This window comes from Mustela lutreola, chromosome 2, assembly GCF_030435805.1.
Source record: "Mustela lutreola isolate mMusLut2 chromosome 2, mMusLut2.pri, whole genome shotgun sequence".
NCBI classification, from domain to species: Eukaryota; Metazoa; Chordata; class Mammalia; order Carnivora; family Mustelidae; genus Mustela; species Mustela lutreola.
Genome location: NC_081291.1, coordinates 82,147,041 through 82,165,834, shown reverse-complemented (window position 1 = coordinate 82,165,834; position 18,794 = coordinate 82,147,041). Strand labels below are relative to the sequence as shown.

At 47.8% G+C, this 18,794-nt stretch overlaps 1 protein-coding gene across 5 annotated transcripts in view; it reads left to right on the top strand.

The window, feature by feature from the left end:
* RARB (retinoic acid receptor beta) overlaps positions 1-18,794 on the top strand; it is a 378,824-nt gene that overhangs the window by 333,671 nt on the left and 26,359 nt on the right. For all 5 annotated transcript variants that reach the window (XM_059162464.1, XM_059162466.1, XM_059162468.1 and 2 more), the window contains exon 4: positions 17,629-17,789. In XM_059162464.1, the coding sequence (XP_059018447.1) occupies positions 17,629-17,789 (161 nt within the window). The remainder of the gene's footprint in view (positions 1-17,628; positions 17,790-18,794) is intronic.

Genomic DNA, 18,794 nt, shown 5'->3' with positions numbered 1-18,794 from the left:
TTTTTAAAGGCTTTTGGGACAAAGCCTGAGCAGGGTTTTTGGAAAGGGAAAGAGAGGCTTTAAATGATGGCCTTGTGGTAAGCCTGAAGGTCGTCTGAGTTCACAGGTTATTATTGGGGCCCAGCAAGAGAGAGGAACAGTTTTAGCTCTGTTTTAGCTCTAACAGTAATATTTGTAATAACAGTAATAATCCTTCTGATTTGTGTTGTATTTTCCTGACACTTTCAGATGAGCCAATGTCTGCAAAGCATCATTAAGGGAGAGAATGGACTTGAGCAATAGCACATAGACTAAGTGGACCTCAGTAGACAGGTAGGATGAGGAGAGAAGGATGGGTCTGCCTCTCTCACTGGGACTTGGGCCTCTTGGGTGGCCTGTGGTCGAGGTCACAGAGATGGCAGTGCCAGTGGAAGAAGAGTTAGGGAGGATGGTTAAAGAGTCTGTTTAGGAGACAAAGTGAGGGGCCAGGAGATATCTAGTGAGAAGTCGCATACACACATCTGATTGCTTAGAAGAAAGGCCAGGGCTGGGGATCTGAGCCTTCTGCATCTGCTTGGTAGGGAAGGGCTTGGGCATGGACTTGGTGACCCATGAAGAGTGTGAGAAGGTGGGAATCCTTTCAGGGGGCTGCCAGATAGGCCTTGCGGGGCTCCCAGCATAAAGGTGTCTCGTGGAGTGTTTCTTGGCTTTCCTGACCAAGCCCTCAATCTCTCTTTTATCAACCTGGGAGTCCCAGCAGTTCTCAGAAAAGACAACCCAGTCCCACCAACATTCCTCTTTTTGAAGTTAGTCTGCTCAAGGAACTTTTTAATAACCATGATTCATTCTTGCTATTTGTAAAGTCTGGGCACATTCTAAGAAAGCCCCACAACTCACTGACCTTCCCCTGTTTCTAAATAAATATGGACGTTGCTGAGAGCTCTGGGGCAAGAAGGTGAAGCTGATAATCATAGGTGACCACAAGCCCCTCAGCAGTTAAGGTACCTAGTAGCAAAAACAATTGGCATGATTAAAAATGGCAGTTCCTGGAGCTGAGCAACCATTCATTGTGCAATTTCCTGAATTCAGTCAAAAGATCATGGGGTAAGTGGGGGAACAGGCTGGGCAGGGGATTCAGTGGCATTAATGAGAAAAATATTATTTTAGAGTCCAGCATTCCTTCCCATCGTAAGGTCTGGCCAACCTTAAATGAGTGCAAAGTTATACCATATGTTTCTCCAGATAATGAAAGTGGGTAAGAAGGGAGAGTGGTGTTGGGGGCAGGGGTGGCCAGCTCTTGTTGACAGTGACTAGGTTGTTAAGTGGAAGGGACTTGGTAAAGAAGAGGGGGACATCCTAATGTCAGTGACTGGATAGGACAACTTGTTCTCTCTGCTTATGTTCTGGAAGTTTCCAGCACAGCTGCCTCTGCTTGAAGTACATCAAGGTCAGTTAGGCACTAACTTTCATTATGGTTTCCCCTCCTGCGTTTTTGGACGAGCAGTTCTCACCTTTGACTTCTGTGCCTACTAAAATCTACTGGAAGTAGATAATAATCTCACCCTCTCCCCCAGAGGGAAGCAAGCATACGATGAGAAGTGAGAAAATGGGGCACCAGGGAGGCTCAGTTGGATAAGAGTTGACTCTTGATTTCGGCTCAGGTCATGATCTCGGGGTCGTGAGATAGAGCCCCACATTGGGCTCCACACTGGGCCTGGAGCCTGCTTAGGATTCTCTCTGTCCCTCTGCCTCTGCCATTCTCCCCAACCACTCTCCCTCTCAAAAAAAAAAAAAAAAAAAAAAAAAAGAAAGAAAGAAAGAAAGAAATTATGAAAGAAAGGAGTTTGAAATATATAGAGATGAAAGGATTTAATGGCAAGGGTTTGCTTCAAAGTAATCTGGGGAAGGGATGGGAGTGAAGAGGAAAGCTGATCGGCCAAACTAATAATTGACGCTGGGCTTTGAATGGATATTATTTTCAGATATATTTCAGATATTATTTTCTTTACATTCGGTATGTTTGAAATTTTCCATAATAGATGTGCTTAAATATATATAGATATGTCATTTGTCAAGACAGAAAGTTATGGACTTTTTAAGGTACGATTCAGTGTTTTGAAGCTTTAAAATCTAAAAACAGACACCTTACAAAAGAAGGTGTGTAAAGTATAATTCACTTGATGAATTTTATGAAACACATGAAAAGCAACAGCGCTTAAATATTTTAAAATTTTGCTCCTAGGGAGATGATGTTTTTCTGCCATCTTTTGCGCATTTTTTTCAGGACAGACTTGGGTAATAAAACAGAACTCTTTTGGCTACAATCTGTAGACCTCTCTGGCTCTCTGAGCTCTGACTGACTCTTCCTCGGATGGGGGCCTTCCTGGTGGAGGGTGACCTTTGCTTCCAGTGCCAAAGTGCACCCTTCAGCATCCCAGGAGGAATGACAGGCAGGGCAGCAGATAACTTTTCTTTAGAGAATTCCCAGAATCTTCACATCTTCCCTCCACCTCTGTGTGAACTCTGTTTATCTCTTTGTGAGGTTCCTTGTTTGACTCAGCCACTTTCCAGAAGAGCAGCAGGTAGTGCAAGGACTTCAGAGAAGCTATACTTATGTGTTGAAGAAGAAATTAGGATTTGGGGAGGAGAATGTCACCGGATGTCACATGTGGTTGGGAGACCATGCTTTTTATGAAGCTTGGTACAATTGAAAGTTCCCTCACATCTCCAGAACACTTTTACCACCCTAACCTCAGGTCCCTGGGTCTCTTTCTGTTCCCAAGATCTTGCTCCTGCTTTCCCCTCAATCTAGAATGTTCTTCACCTAATTAGCTGCCACTCAGCTCTAATCTTCCTTGTCATGGGAAGAATTTCTCTGGCCACCCTCCTGTCCCCACTCCCCATTGGGCGGAAGCCAGTGTTCCATGTCTCTGTTACCCTTAACTGCTCTGGGGTGTATTGACCCATTATCCCGCACGTGGTTAGGTGAGGAGAGCCTGCTCTCTTCTGGACCAGGGATCTGGAAATACCGCAGGCTGTTATCAGAGGGAGGGAAGGGGGATTTCCCAGAAGAAAATGTCTATGGGGGCACGGGTGTGTTGCTGGGCAGAAAAAAACGATTGACACTTTTGTTCTGGTGCCTGAAAACTGAAATCAACCAAGAAAACAAACACGAGAGAAGAAGGTGGGTTCTAAAGTGTTTTCTTTTTTGGTAAATGTACTTTCTTCCCTAATTTGGATTTACTGCCCAAACAACTTCTTAACAACCAAGGACATCTTCCAAAGTATGGCACTGCTAACTACAGTCAATGTCCTATACCCAAATCTGGCCTCCAGCTTGTTTTGAAAATAGAAAGTTCTGTTGGCACGCAGCCGTGCTCTTGACATACGGTCCTGCCTCCTGTCGTCCTGCAGTGGCACGGTAGTTGGCAACCGAGGCTCTGAGGCCCGCACAGCCTGCCGCCTATTTGCTAGCTGGCGCTTTATGGAAAACGTTCGCCCCCCTGCCCTGGTCTGGACTGGGACTCAATGAGGGACCCCCTGGCCTCCCTCACCATCTTGTCTCCAGCAGCTGTCCCAGCGCCAGCTGCAGGGTTGTGCCGGTGCCCTATAAAGATTTGAGTTAAATTGCTGAATGAATGAACAGGCAGATTAATAGCTATTCTAGCTTGTAGTTTACTTTCTGTGACCAGCTCTTTGGCCCAGTGCATGTGATCCTTTCTGCCCCCTGGCCCCCACCTCACTGCTCCTTTACCTCCCCACTCATCAGAGAGGCCTCGCCTGTCCACCCTTCCTTCCTCAACAGCCCCTACCCCTTCCCTGCCCTGTATGTGGTTTTTCTTCGCGACACTTGTCATTATCTGGCCTTATATTGTCTATACATTTGTTTATGGAAGGCCTTCTGCAAGAAGAAAATAAACTCTAAGAAGCTGAAAACATTGCCTTATTCAGCGTTACATCCCCGGCGCCTGGAACGGTGCCTGAAACACAACTGGGCACTTGGTAAATATTTTTGAATTAAGGACCACCTTTAGAATTAGCAGCCTGTAGCCCAGGACTTCCTTGTATGCCTTCCCATGGTGTTTTGGATGGGAGCTGTCTTCCCACTCTATCCCAAACACTGTCTTATCCTGTGGCCACACCCCACCGGATGGATTGGTAAGAAATAGCAGGCCACGGGTGGGAGGTGGGAATCTTCCACCGCTTTCTGTTCTAGGCACTTCTTTCCTCTCCCGGCCAAGCCTCGAAGGCCGTGTCTGCCTTCGAAGGCACCGACAGATGTCTTTTTGATTAAAAGGAGAGAAAAGCAGGTACTGGGTGTGGGTGTGGGTGTTAAAGGAAGGGCAGAGGGAAGTGAATTGTACAGGTCTGGCAGGAACGTCATGTGTCCTTTCTTGGACGTCTCGTGCTTTTTTTGACCCCTCCGCCGAAGCATTCCCGGGAGTAGAGACTGGGTTCTCGGCCCGTGTTGAGCTTCCAAGTACACGGCTGGGAGCAACGCAGAGCGTGGCAAAGATGGCTTTATTTCTTTTCCAAACGACTCTCTGGAGAAATAAATACCTGCGAATTAAAGTTGTGTAGGCCAGAAAGAGGATTTTTGTGAACTAAATAGGATTTTAGCAATCCCTCACAGATGAGGACAATTTAGGATGATCTATTTATACTGAGAAACTGATAAGTTCACTCGAGGGAAGGCTAAGTTGGCTCCAATCTGGCCGGCCCTTCACGTACTGAGATTGACTTGGGGGTTGTGGCCTGCGTCTGCTGTTTCATTTCTAACGTTTTCTCTTAGTCACACATGTGGCCTGAGAGTGACCTCTCGATCGCGTCGGTGGCAGCCGAGGCCAAGTAGGAAAATTCCTTAATTATAGTCCTTGTTACATTCTTGTTTAACACTAATCTTTTTAAAAAGCAAACTGATTCAAGAATTATTTTATAGGAGGGGCACCTGGGTGGCTCAGTGGGTTAGGCTGCTACCTTCGGCTCAGGTCATGATCTCAGGGTCCTGGGATCGAGTCCCGCATCGGGCTCTCTGCTCAGCGGGGAGTCTGCTTCCTCCTCTCTCTGTCTCTGCCTGCCTCTCTGCCTACTTGTGATCTCTCTCTGTCAAATAAATAAATAAAATCTTTAAAAAAAAAAAAAGAATTATTTTATAGGAGTATATAGTTAGGAGTTAGACCCAGGTTTGAGTTCGGGCCTGTCGTGTGACATTTAAGGCAGGAAGGCACAGGGAATTCCATACATCATGTTCCTCCTTCTTTGTCCCTTCATCATTCTCCAAGCCAGAAACCAGCAGGTCACCCCTTCCCTCTTCCCACTGCCTGGCACCCCCATACCTCTTACCCTGACCCTTCCCTGTAGTCCTGCCTCAGTTCAGACATCCCTCTTCTTGCACGTGGAGCTTCTGGTGGCCCCCTCAGGGCTCTCTCTACCACCAGTCATTTCTTCACCATGAACAGAGCAACCATTTGAAATGGCAGCTCTAATAATATCATGGCCACTAACGACCCCAATGCACCCGACACCCACGTATCCTTGGGGAGAGTCACAGGATAATGTGAGCTGTGGTCAGCCCGAGTCTGACCTTAAGCCCTGGCCCCGTTTGCAGAGCTTCAGAGCTGCCCTGTTCTGTCCAGGCCTTCGAAACTGCTCTGCCCTCTGCCTGCAGAGCCCTCCTGCCTTCCAGCCTCTGCTCAGCCAAAGACTCCTCTTGCTTTCATTCTCTGCACGGACAGATCTCAAGAGACTGCATCTCCCAACATCTTCCAGCTCCATGCCAACCTTCTAGGGAGCCTCTACAAATTCATACAGCTTTTCTAGTTTGTAAACACGGGTGGTTCTATTGACCTCTCTTACAGGTTTGATTGTAGAAAAACAAGTTTTCAAGGGCCTGGACTCAAGTGTATTTCCTGTGCTGAGTTTTGAAGGGCTTTTCCTGGCCTCCTCTTAACCCTCCCTGCCCCCAGTCTGGCTTCCATCATCCTCATGGCTCTGCTAGAAATGTTCTCTTGAAAGTCACCACTTTCTCCATTGCCAAAACCAGTGAACTTTGCTTCCTCTTCATTCTTTCTGACTGTCAGCTACAGTGGAAGCTTGGCCACATGGCTGCTGCCTCAGATCGTTTTCTCCATCAGTTCCTAAGATTTGTTATGATCCCAGTTTTCCTGCCACTCTTCATCTGCTTCCTGTCCCACCAACAGCTGGCAACTCCCAAGAATTGGTTCCTAAGCCTCCTGTTTTCCTTCCTCTCCCTGGCATTGGCCACCCCATCGTGACTTGGGACAGTCTTCCCTCAGATTTCAACTCCTGACTAATCTAATTTCCCATTCTCCTGCCTGCTCCATAGTTCCGTCTGTCAGAGAACCTCTGGGCTTGCCACTTGGCTTTCTGTCTCATGTGCCCCCAAGCCAGCCTCGTCATCATCCTGCCCAAAACTGGATTCTTTATTCCCCACCAAACTTGACTTTTATTTGGGATACCATTGAAATCTCGGTACCAGGGTTAGAATACTGTTGGTATGTCCAAGTCGCCTTCTTCATCCCCCTCATTGAGCCCGTCATCAAGCCCAGCAGACTTCTTCACTAGAGTGGATCCCTACATACCCTTTTCTCCCTGCTCCTCTTTATACCAATCTAATATTTTCTTCCCACCAATCCCCAGTCTCCACTTTTTCCTCTAGGCAGACCAGCCACCCACCCTGCTCACCTACAAACCTGATGCAGACGTTTCTGGAAGCATTTCCTCATGTCCTCCCCACCCTCTCCTCTGGAATGTTCTTCCTTCCTCTTTTTTTTTTTTTTTTTTTTTTTAATTTTATTTTATTTTTATTTTATTTTTTTTTTTTTAAAGATTTTATTTATTAATTTGACAGAGAGAAACCACAAGTAGATGGAGAGGCAGGCAGAGAGAGAGAGAGAGGGAGGGAAGCAGGCTCCCTGCTGAGCAGAGAGCCCGATGCGGGACTCGATCCCAGGACCCTGAGATCATGACCTGAGCCGAAGGCAGCGGCTTAACCCACTGAGCCACCCAGGTGCCCCATCTTCCTTCCTCTTTTTGTTTCCCTACTGAGATCCATCCTTTCAAAGCCATCTGAAAACCAGCTTCCCTCATAGAACTATGTTGTTTCTAACCCTTAGGTGTTTCACATACTGTTCTCATCATCCCGAGCGTCTCCTTCCCCTTCAAGCTTTATTCATTTAAGGAATATTTGTTGAGTGTCCTCGGAAAAGACACTGCCCTGAGGACGCCAGAATGAATAAGACCTAGGATACTCCTACAGGGCACTCAGCTCAAGATTCCTCTTTCCTGTGACTTTTTTCTTGACTCCCACAGACTGAACTACCAGCTCCCTCATCTGAGGGTCTAAGTGCATCTCACACCGTACGCCCTTGACGTTGTGCTCCGATCACTTCCATCAAGGAATGAATATTCTGGCATCTAGCTGACTGCGTGGTAGTTCTTTGGGTGACTCTCTTTTACTAGAATGTGAGCTCTTAAAAGTACTCAATAACCATTTGAATAGATGAAGAACTGAATTAACAGATGAAGGGATGGGTGGATGGGTGGAAAAACAGATAAAAGGAGGGAAAATGGATAAATGGATAGCTCAATGGAGGAAAACAGTGGGAACGAGGGATAAATGGATGGACAGACAGATGAACAGCTGAGTGGATGGACAAATGGAGAGATGAAGGGATGAAAGGATGGATGGACAGACAGAGATGGATGGATGGAAAAAACCCTGCAGTTAAGAGAGACCTCAGTGGTAACCCTACCACCCGTTGTAAAAATGCCTTTTAAAATAACTTAGGACTAAGAGAGCCTCCAAAAACATTAGCAGTAAATTTAAATTAATTCAAATTATTAGGAAAAGAGGTCATGGTTAATTGAGTAACTATATCCAATAGTAGGCTAGCTTATATCTCATCCATGGATTACCAGTTCCTTAAAAATTAAAATTAATAGATTGCATTTAGAATAAAAGCTCTACTGAACAATATACTTCTTTGGTGATTCTGAAAGCCGTTAGGACCCTTTGGGCTTCAAGGATACCTTTGGGCTTCAAGGAGAATCACTTAGGGATATATAGGCTGGAGTAAATCATTTAAATGTCTTAAAGTGAGGGTTTTTTCATTTAAACTAGCTATGTAATGTATACAACCACACATTCACATGTAGACCATTTCTCTGGGGATTTGGGTTTCTAAAATTGACTTGACAGCATGCAGGCACTTCTCTACAGTAATGTCCTAAATAGGGTGTTTGGCACACGTCAGGCTAACACGCAGACATTTATCTGTCTCTCTTGGACACCTCACTGACACACGGATGGAGGCAGAGACTTGTCAAGTATGTCAAGCAGTATCTCTAAAAATTGGATCCCAAGAAAGTGAACATGGTCACATCCTTTGCTAAGTCAGGTTCACATGGGAAGTCCTGCTGTCGAGGTGAACCCACTGGAAGTTTAAAAACTGTTCAGTATACCTATCCTCCATCCCCATTATGCAGGCTCGGGGCTGGAGCATTGGTCTTGCCTTGGATAAAAATTCTTTCCTCCTTTACTTTATTTTCCTTCCTTATTTTCTTCTTTATTTATTTCCCCTGTTTCTTTCTCTTTTCTTTCTTTGCTGTGGCATCAAAATTTCACATCTTACATCCCAAAGTAATTCCAGATATATTAAACCCTCATAGTCTATATATATATATCATGTGCATTTCATTTGAGGAATAAAATTTGCCTTATTTGACTTAGTATCTTCAGTAGCTACAGAACTCAATAAACGCAGAAAAGAAATTGGTGTGGGGCCTCCACTGTTTGAGTACATGTTATACTGTGATGCATCTACTTACATATCCAAATATATGTAAGAGTCCTATGTGTGATGGGAAAAAAATGAATGTCCCCATTTTTTAGATGAGGAAGCTGAGGCCCAAGGACATTTAGAGATTATTCTGAGTTTGTACAGGTAGTACATGATGCACTAAATGCAAACCTCTGGAATATTGGCCCAGTCCCTCCCATTTGTCCATTGTACCTTTCATGTAATTTAAGTCCATGGAGAACAATTTCCTAACTTCTGTGTGTTGTAACAGGGTAGGATCTTGAACCTTGAGTTGGAAAAATGACAAATTATCCCTTATCTTGCCTTAACCACTGAATAAAAGCAACCATTGATTCAGACATATCATGGGGCAAAAGAACATGGGGGCATGTGCTACTGTTGCAGAAACACTCTTTCCACAGACCGTATCAGTTAGCTGTTGCTGTATAACAAACCACCCCAAAGCTCGGTGGCTTGAAACAATAAGTATTTATTACTGCTTACAAAACTCTCAATTGACCAAGTGGTACTTCTGGGTTCACTGGGCTCTCTCATGAGCCTGTGCTTAGCTTCAGATTGGATAAGTAATTCTGCTCATCTTCCCTGAATGCTCTCCCAGTCCTGGGAAGGTTGGCTCTAGATTGATCTTGGATGGTCTTACTTAGCTGGACTAATCGGGCTCTCCTCCACATGATCTCTCATTTTCCAGCAGGTTAGCCTGGACCTGTTCATCTGTAGTGATGAGGTTATAAGAGGAACAGACAGAAGTATGCAAGATCTTTCGATACCTTGGCTTGGGAATGCTTTTACCTTACTACCACTGCATTCTGTTGGTTAGAGCAAGTCAGAAACCATCTCGGATGCATGTGCCGTGGAGTGGTCTCCACCCTCTTGATGGGAGGGGCTGCGAAGCCAGTGCAAACAGGGCACAAGAGGAAGACACAGAAGATTAGGGCCCATCTTTGCAGTCAAGCCACATGCAAACGTGGCCCTCATTTCCCGGCACTCTGGAGCCAGCTGACTTTCTGGTTGGGCCGAGTTTATCAAAGGGTCATACTCCCCAAGAGGAATCACTGAGCCTCCTCCTCAGAGTTTTTTGCAGGCTAAGTAAAGTACCTCATTTCTATTTTTTTAAAAAAGTGTTTTAAGAGGGAAGATATAAGAATGGCAAGGAGAACTGAAATTTATTTTCTGAAAATTAATTGGGTGTAGAGAACAGTAGGGATGAAAATTTTGACCATTAGAATTTATTGTGATAGAGACTGTTGTTTAATATTTGAAAGCCTTGGCCTGACATGAGCCAAACACCCTATTAACTTGCCATGAAGAATATATATGACACAGAGCAGGATATAGGTTTATCTGGAACAGTCTGCTGCTGGGAAATTTCTTTTTGTCATCCCCACACCCCAGTCAGATGCTGCTTTGAAAGGCAGTCCATGTGCCTGGATCACTGCTCAGTCATTTACGCTAGATGGTAGATGCATGGATCCTGACTTTAAGATGATAGATGCCTGAATCTGAGACTGCCTGCATTTTTATGAAGTTAAAAACAAAAAAACATGACCACACAGTCTTTCAGATATACGAGGGCACATTGAACTTCAGCGAACTTGCGCGCAGTAAACTTCAGCTTGATATGTAACAAAGAACTTGCTGCCTACAGTATGGCTTATAGGAATTGATGCTGAACTCTCCTTTCTCTGCGTTAAGCCCTTCGTCTCAGCCCCCATCATGTGGGATAGCTCTGCCACAAGCACAAAGCCAAGGACACACATCCACCTCCCATGGACAGGATTTAGGGAAAGCCGTCACTGATAGTAAGTAGCCCATTACTGCCAGAGCGAACATGCAGAGAGGGTCTACTGATTATGAAGGAACTGCTCATTGTCAAAGCTCTTGTTTTTTTTAACATCACGCAGGAGTGTTTTATTGTCCCTCATCTCTGGAGTTGAGCTTAGGCTGTTTCCTATAGTCCATACAAGACCCTTGTCTGAAGGAAAGGATCTGTCACTTGTAACAGAACCTCTAAACTCCAAATCACTCGTCTTGCAAGGATGGCCACCACATGGGGTCTGCCCGGAAAGGAATATGGCCACAGTAGGGCTGGCCATGGCAGGCCAGACTGAGGAGGAGGAGGAAAGTTCTGGGAAATTAAAGACAAAAGAAAGGCTCTCCCCTTGAAAGGAGCCCAAATCTCCATATCTAAAAGCAACCAGTGAGAGGCAAACGTGTTTAAAATTGTTTTGAAAGTTCTATTCGTATACTATACCACTTTAACTAGAAAGAGGTATTTGGCATTGGTACATTCTGATATTTCAGGGATTTTCTATAAGTGCTTTGAATAACTCTAAGAAGCTGAACTAGGCTGGTAGATCCTTGTTAAACTCTTAGAATGCTACGTCCAGACTATTTCCCCCATGACTTGAATATTTAATATTCTGTAAAAATTCTAAGTATGCTCCACGCTCTGTTACTAACCCTATGAAAGCTAGGCTATCCCTTACACTTGCACTTGTGGCGGAGGGCGGGGCAGGGGTCACTCTCCAATCATAGGACTGTATTCACCGTAGAGACACTCACAGTGCCCCGCCCTCAGCCACCTTGGAAAGGCAGGTGTCGGGTCCCTGGCCAGAACCTCGGCGGCAGCCTCGTTCGCTAACTGCCTTTCTCTGTGTGCGTGTTCAGACATCTACCAGCGCTTCATTGGCGAGCGCTGTATTAGGTGCAAGGCAGAACCTCCACCTTTAAGGAGATTTAGATCTTGACGGAGTATTCATTCACCCCAACCCCATCCAACCCTACGCTGGGACCTGCCAACCCCCAAATCCTGAAATCGTGGGAGGAGTATGTCTCTGTTAAACATAGATCGGCCTGCCTTCAAGTCCATTCGTTCGCAGTCATTTACATCATGAGTTCAGAAAATTATTTTTAAACTAAGATTAAACTCTGTTTTTTTGTGGTTTTCTTTTAAGGTATTAAAGTGTTAGTTACAGGCTCTCCCCCAGGAGAGGCAGCCAGAGATAGCTCAGATCACCAACTGTGACCCATTATTCCTGTAGTTAGCAAGGTGAAGAGTCCAGATGAACCGATTTCAGTCTTTAATATTCGAGCAAGAGTAAATAGACCATTATGCTTCCTTTGCTAAACTGAATATAGAGAACTTCATGGGAAAACACACTGTCGATCCTATTTCCCTTTCTCCCTTCTCTCTCTCTCTTTCTTTTTTTTGACATCAAGGAATTTTTAGCGAAGCGCTGTTTTCGTCTCTTCCTGAATCCAAGTGAAATCCACGTCTTTTGCCTGTTTCCTGCATTACAGTTTTATTGTGTGCGTGGAAATCAATATTCCAGATACATGCACAAGTGCACACATTAAAATGAACATGACTTCATTTATTTCCATGATTAGACATTCAAATAAAAGTGCTTGGGTGTCTGTTTTCATATTCATAGGTCGAGATCCGTACATCAGAGGTATTTGTATAAGTGACACTTTTATGACATTCATTTCATTTGCAATATGATAGTGGATCATAAATATGTTACTTTTATGCCACCAAATCTGATTTGTAGCACTGGGCCCTCACAAGGAGAATACTTGATATTTTATGGAGCACCTTGCGTCCAAGAAGCGCTTTGCAGACATCAGGCCCGGCTCTCCCAGGTGTGTAAATCATACTCGTGACCCTTCGGCTGCCCCAACTGCTTTATCAGCCTGCTGGCTTGTGCTTCCGGGGCTGGAGAGTGGTTCCTCAATCCCCTACAGGCCCAGAGGGGGTGATGAGACCTTTACTTTCTGGAAGAAAGAGGCCCAGGTGAATGCTGTGTTGCGTGCACAGGCCCTGACGGCTGGCCAGACTCTGTACTTTAGTCTCATGTTGACCTTGTCCTTCACAAAATAGCATTTGAGCCCCCATTGTGGGCAGATGCTGTATTAGGCCTTGGGGAAAGAGAGACAAAATGTGACCTTTGCCTTCCAGGTATTTGGCCCCCACCTTGTGATAGAGACTCTGATGCAGAGGTGACAGTATGCCCCCCAACCCCGTCCCAGTCCCCGTGCTTTCCCAGGGACTCACTGGGCCTTAAAGCCGCTTGTCCACCTCCAGATCCATCACAGGTATACTGGTGCGCATGCCCGCCGACATCACCTCGGTCCGACTGGAGGAGGAAACCACCGACATCACAGGCTGCCCCTGTTGTTGAGCATCAGGTGTGCAGCCCAGACTCCCCAGGCACCCCCACCTACCTTCCCATCCTGGATCAGCATCCCACCCCCCGCCCCGACACGCACACAGGGCATCCCCCTCCGCACTCACTCTGTGGCAGGATCACAGGTGTGCGTGATGTGACCAAGCACGGGGGTTCCAAGTGAGGGCCTGATGCCAGATCTTCTGAGTTCAGATCCCCACTCCATCATTTACGGGGTACAGGTGATTTAGCCTTCTGTGCCTCGATTTTCTCATCTGCAAAACAGGTATAATAAGGAAGTTCCTTCTCAGCTTGTCAAATAGCCTAGTAAGAATAGAAGGCCCTGGAAGAACCCCGTGGCAGCTCTGGTAGCCGTGATGAACATTTCCAGCATTCAAATACCCCTCCGATGTTTGAGTGACAGCACACAGCACAATAGCGACGTTGGGATCATTACTGCTCCTATTGCTGCTGTGTGATCACTGCCTGTCCCCTCTTCATAAGTAAGTCCATGGCAGCAGCCACCATCTGTGTGGCTCGTTCCTGCAGCAGATGGTACATACTAGATGCTCAGAAAATATCCGAAAGAGTGAATGGACAGACAACGAAGGAACACATGAGTCCCATCTGCTCATTTGGGGCCGCTACCAGGCGGCTTCCTTGGAAACATCACTGCCACTTGCAGCCGTGGGCCTCAGGGTAGAGCCCACAAACCCTCCGTGTCCCAGTCCACCATTTCCACGTGGGAGGGCCTGGGAGTCTCCTTCCTGTATGACCAGCCTGCGGAAGCCTTTACAATAGACGCACTGGCTCCCCCATATCAGGGTGCCCGCACGCACATCTCTGGGAGGGTGCTGCTGCCTTCCCAGGAGCTCCGAAAGGAGCCAAATCCCCCGGGATGGCCGTGGAGCCCAGGCCCCCTTGGAGCCCCCGTGTCACCCCCTGTCCCACGGCTGTTTCCTGCAAGGAGGTGAGCTCCTGCCCTGAGCCAGACGCTGCTCTCCATGAGTCCCCTGCAGCTGGACTGAGCCACTGTCCCCAGGCCCTCGTGGTGTCCCGTGCCTGGCCCAGGTCCCTCGTCTGCCACCCACAGCCGTTTACAGCCACTGAACAAAGCAGTTGTTGAAGCTATGCGTTTAGAAGACTCGTCCGTCTGCTTCTGACCCTTTACGTGATTGGGGCTTTACCTCCAGAGGGGTTGTGGCGTCTTCCGTGGCCGAGGAGTTCCTGATGGAACTGGGAGTCCTCTGGTCGTGGAGATAGCGGGAGAGGCGCTCTGCCTTGCGTGGGCAGAGCTGTCTGGAAGGGAGCCTAAGGTTACACACCGGTCCCCTGGCAGCTGGGCAGCTGCTAAGAGCACTCAGAGTTTGGGCCTCGAAGCACTGAAGATGGAGCTCTGGCTTTACAGCTGTTATTTTAGCAAATGGTGGGTGCTGTCGGCAAAACAAGGGCCCCGCTCAGTGACCTGCTATGGATCACCAAGGCCCCCTTCCCGCCTGATGTTCCCTGTCCCTTTCTGGCTTGGCGTCGACACTCAGTGGGGGCAGCTCGCCCCTTGGTGCTCCCACCTCACAGGTATCCTCTGGGGACGTATTTTCTACTGTGAGTTTCCCAGGTGGCTGCGGGTGGATGGAGGGCAGAGAAGCAGAACGCTGGAAAGTGCAGACACAGGTCCTCTAGGCCTGCCTGGGGATGGGATTCTGGGTAGTTTGTGTGTATGCGTGTGTGCGGTGCCTCCCTACGTCCCACTGAAATCTGGGCTTGACCACCTTCAAACGCGGATCTTGGGCCTCCGGCTCTGAGAGTGTAGAAATGGAATTTTAATGCCTCCCTCATCCAGTTCACTGTGGAATTTAGGGAACTAGAATTCTTATGGGGATGGCAGGGCCTTGCCAAGCAAGCAATAGTAGCATTACTCGTACTTCTGTGTTAAGTGGTCAGAAGTTCCGTCTTGGCTTCTGATTCTGGTCAGAGCAGTTCCTAGTGTTCAGTGGCTTGTGGCCTCCCTCAGGGGTCTGGGTTTTTGTTATTCTCATGTTAAGGTATAATTCATACCGTGTAACATTCATCCTTTTAAAGTAGCCAGTTCAGTGGTTTGTAGTATGTTCACAAAGTTGTACAGCCATTACCACTGTCTGATTCCAGAATATTTTCATCCCCCTTCAAAGCAGCCCCATGCCCGTTAGCAGTCACAGCAGTCACTTCCCATCTTGCATGCGTCCAGCCCCTGGCGACCACCAGTCGGCCTTCTGTCTATGGCTCTGCTTTCTCTGAACTTCGCACAAATAGAATCATACAGTATGTGGCCTTTGGTGACTGGCTTCTTTCTCCTAGCCTGATGTTGTCTGGGTTCACCCATGTTGTTATGGGTGTAGTACTTCACTCCCTGTATGGCCAAGACTGTGCCATTGTGTGGATACGCCACGTCTGGGTTTCCATTCACCAGTTGATGGGTGTGTGGGTTGTTTCCACTTCGGAGCTATTCTGAATAGAGCCACTGGGAGCAGTGGTGTACACATTCTGCATGAACATTTCTTTTCTGTTCTCTTGGGCAGACCCAGGAATGGGATTGCTGGATCATAGGGTAACTCTCTGCTCAGCTTTTGAAGGGACCGCCAGACTGTTTTGCTCAGGGATCTTTTCTAGAAGGACCCTCACTGCTTACATACAGTGTTTGTATTAACTAGCAAAGAGGGTCATGCACAGGAGCCAGGAAAGGAGGATGGCTAACTGGTGCTGAGAGCCCATGGTGCTCTCATACAAGGCTTCTGCCACAGCCTCCCCTCACCTCCCAGACTCTGTCCTTGAGAAGAGCCACCGGGGTGTCTCTGTGGCCATGCGCTCCCCTCTTCCTCTCTCATGGTCCCACCTTTGCTGACTGTGTTCTTTACTTTCTGACTGCTTTCCACCATACGCTCGCCCTGCGTCCTGCACCTGCTAGGAATGGTGTGGGCACTTGGCCAGTCTGTCTGCCTTTACCCACTCACCTTAGATCTGGAGATGTTCTGAGCCAAAGAACAGTGTTGCTTCAGAGTCCTGGGGGAAGAAAATCATCTGGAGGGGTATTGTTTTCTTCTCAAACATGTCCGCTCCCTTAGGAATTAGTGAGTCCAAGTGAAAAGAGCACTTGGCCATGTGTACAAACATTCTTTGGCCTATCTGATGTTCAGTTTGTTCATCTGTAAAATGAGTTTAAAATTGCCCACCTGATAAGGGGATTAAGGGAGATACTGTGGACACGATTCCCAGTACATGCTTGAGACACTCAAGAACTACGAATCTTCTCACGGACTGCCCTCCCTCCTAGTCAGGCGTCAGTGACTTATACAGACACTGGCATGGTTCAGTACCATGCATTCCCAGCTGTTTCCTTGCACCTTACTGCCCAACCCATGCCTGCCTTTGACTCTGCCCTCAGCTCCTGCCCCGGGGAAGGACCTCGGGATCCTCACAGTGGAGACCCAGGGAGCTGTGAGTTCTCAGATCACCCTGGGTGCTCTCTGGGAGGCAACGCAGGCCAAATCCTCTTAGGGCAGATCGGATTATGACCTGGGTCATTTTGCAACACAGATTCCCAGGTCATGGTGGTGGCATACACGGCCAGCCTGGCAACCCCTGGGTCCCCGGGGAATGTGGACTCCCTGGAGGGGCTTGCGTGGTCTAGTTTTACCTGTTAGCCGCTCTGGGTTTCAGTTTCCTTCCCCAGGAGATCCACCAGGGGCCAGAGCTTTGCATTACACTCAGCTGAAAGTCACCTGAGAACTCCGTGCTGTGAGGGGAAGCCTGGGCTTCCACCGCCCCGGGCCCTGGGGCCTGACTCTGCCTGGCACCATGCTCAGCCGAGGCAAAGACACACCGGCCGAAGGGCCAGTGGGCCGGACGAGATGCCAAGGCAGGCAGCTACAGATGACTAAGCGAATAATGAATGGACAGGTCGTTTTCCAGGCCAAGGTCTCATGCTACAAAGATTATTATTTTAAAATAACTTTTTATAACAATAATTAATATTTTATTTATACATTATACATAATGTGTAATATGATACAATATGTATAAACAATAAAAGACTACATGGTTAATACCGAAAGTCCAGGAAGCAGAAAATCATGAAAGGACAAAAATCATCATCCCATCACCTTTAAGATAAATCTCTTCAAAAATGTCAGTTTATTTGGAATACCAAACAATGGCAAAAACCAGAAGGCTGAGCCAGGAATCACAAGTAATGACACGACCAAGCTTTTGTTCAGCAACGTGTCTCCCAGGCCAAAGTGGTTCCCTTTAATGCCTCGTGAGCCATGCCCTCTGGAACCAGGGGAACTGTGCTTGGAAAATCATCCCTTTGAGTACCAGTGCACATAGAAAGGCCAAGCAAGCAGAGACCTCAGCCTTCTGGGTGAGCCTGTCCTCTCTTTAAGAGTGGATTGGCAGGTGCCCGCAGAAAGGCACACCTTCCTCTCTGCCTGGCCCTTTTGGCCACCAAGCCTCTCTTCTTGGGAGATGTATTTATGGCTCCTTTCCCCACTGTTCTGTAAGTGTCCAGTGAGTCCAGGAAGCATCAGGAAATGGAAACTTCCAGCTCGGGCAGTGCAGGCCAGGCCATCAGTGATCCATGATTTGTCTTCTCTCCTTTCCAGCCGTCAGGAATGACAGGAACAAGAAGAAGAAGGAGCCTTCGAAGCAGGAATGTGCAGAAAGCTATGAAATGACGGCTGAGCTGGACGACCTCACAGAGAAGATCCGCAAAGCCCACCAGGAAACCTTCCCCTCGCTCTGCCAGCTGGGTAAATACACCACGGTAAGAGACGCTTCCGCCCCGGGCTGTGGGAGGATGGCTGCGGGGCCGTGTGTCCACGCCCGCCCCCTTCTTCCTCTCCCTTGCGCCCGGACCCAGAGAGGATGTCCACCCAGATTTGGCCCGGGATATGTGTGTGGGCTGAGTGGTGGGGCATTTGCTGCAGTGGCCTCCTCCCTCCACGTGGCAGCCTTCGGGCAGTCACTGAGTAGGATGGCTCTTTCCTGTTTCCTCCACTCCACTCGGGCATGCGTGCGTTCACTCAGGAGCCAAACCGAACACTCGGGTGCAGGGCCGTGTGCGAGGTGCTGGCCACGCTGGTGGGTAGACTCAGGTTGCTGCTGCAGGGACATGCGGTCTGGTGAGGGAGTCCTGGGGAACCATGAGGTGTTGCAGGAGTCATGACAGACGCCTGTACAGAGCCCAGTGGGGACCTGGAGGGGACGAGGGGCAGTGGTCTCAAAACACCCATCCAGCTGTAAGATCCAGCCAACACTATGGGAGCCCTCTTGAGAGAGGAGGTGGAACCCCTGAGCCAGGGCCAGGCAAAATACAGACGTGACTCCTCCCTCGAGAGGCGGGAGGTCCTGCTGTGCTCCCCAGAGCTCCATTAGAAGTGGCTTTCACCACGGGGAGAAATAAAGAGAAGCCGGGAGGAAGAGGATGGGAGATCTAGGGTTGGTGGTGTGTGTTGACTAGTCTGCGGTATGGCGCCGGGGACACAGGAGATACTTCGATTTTTTAAACTGGTTTTTGCATGTATTATGTTCGCGGACGTCAGTTCATGGTGCATGGCACACAGTAGGCACTTGACGAGTATTTGTTGCATGAATGAATGAATGAATGAATGCATGAGTGAATGAATGAATGTAACTAGAATGCTATTCTGGCCTCCTTAAGTAGCTTATGTTGCTTGCCTAAGATGCTGGTAAACGTACTTTTAGAATAATCCAAATTATCACATTTGCTGGCTTGGTGCCTGGCGTTCTAGAAAAAGAATAGGACGAC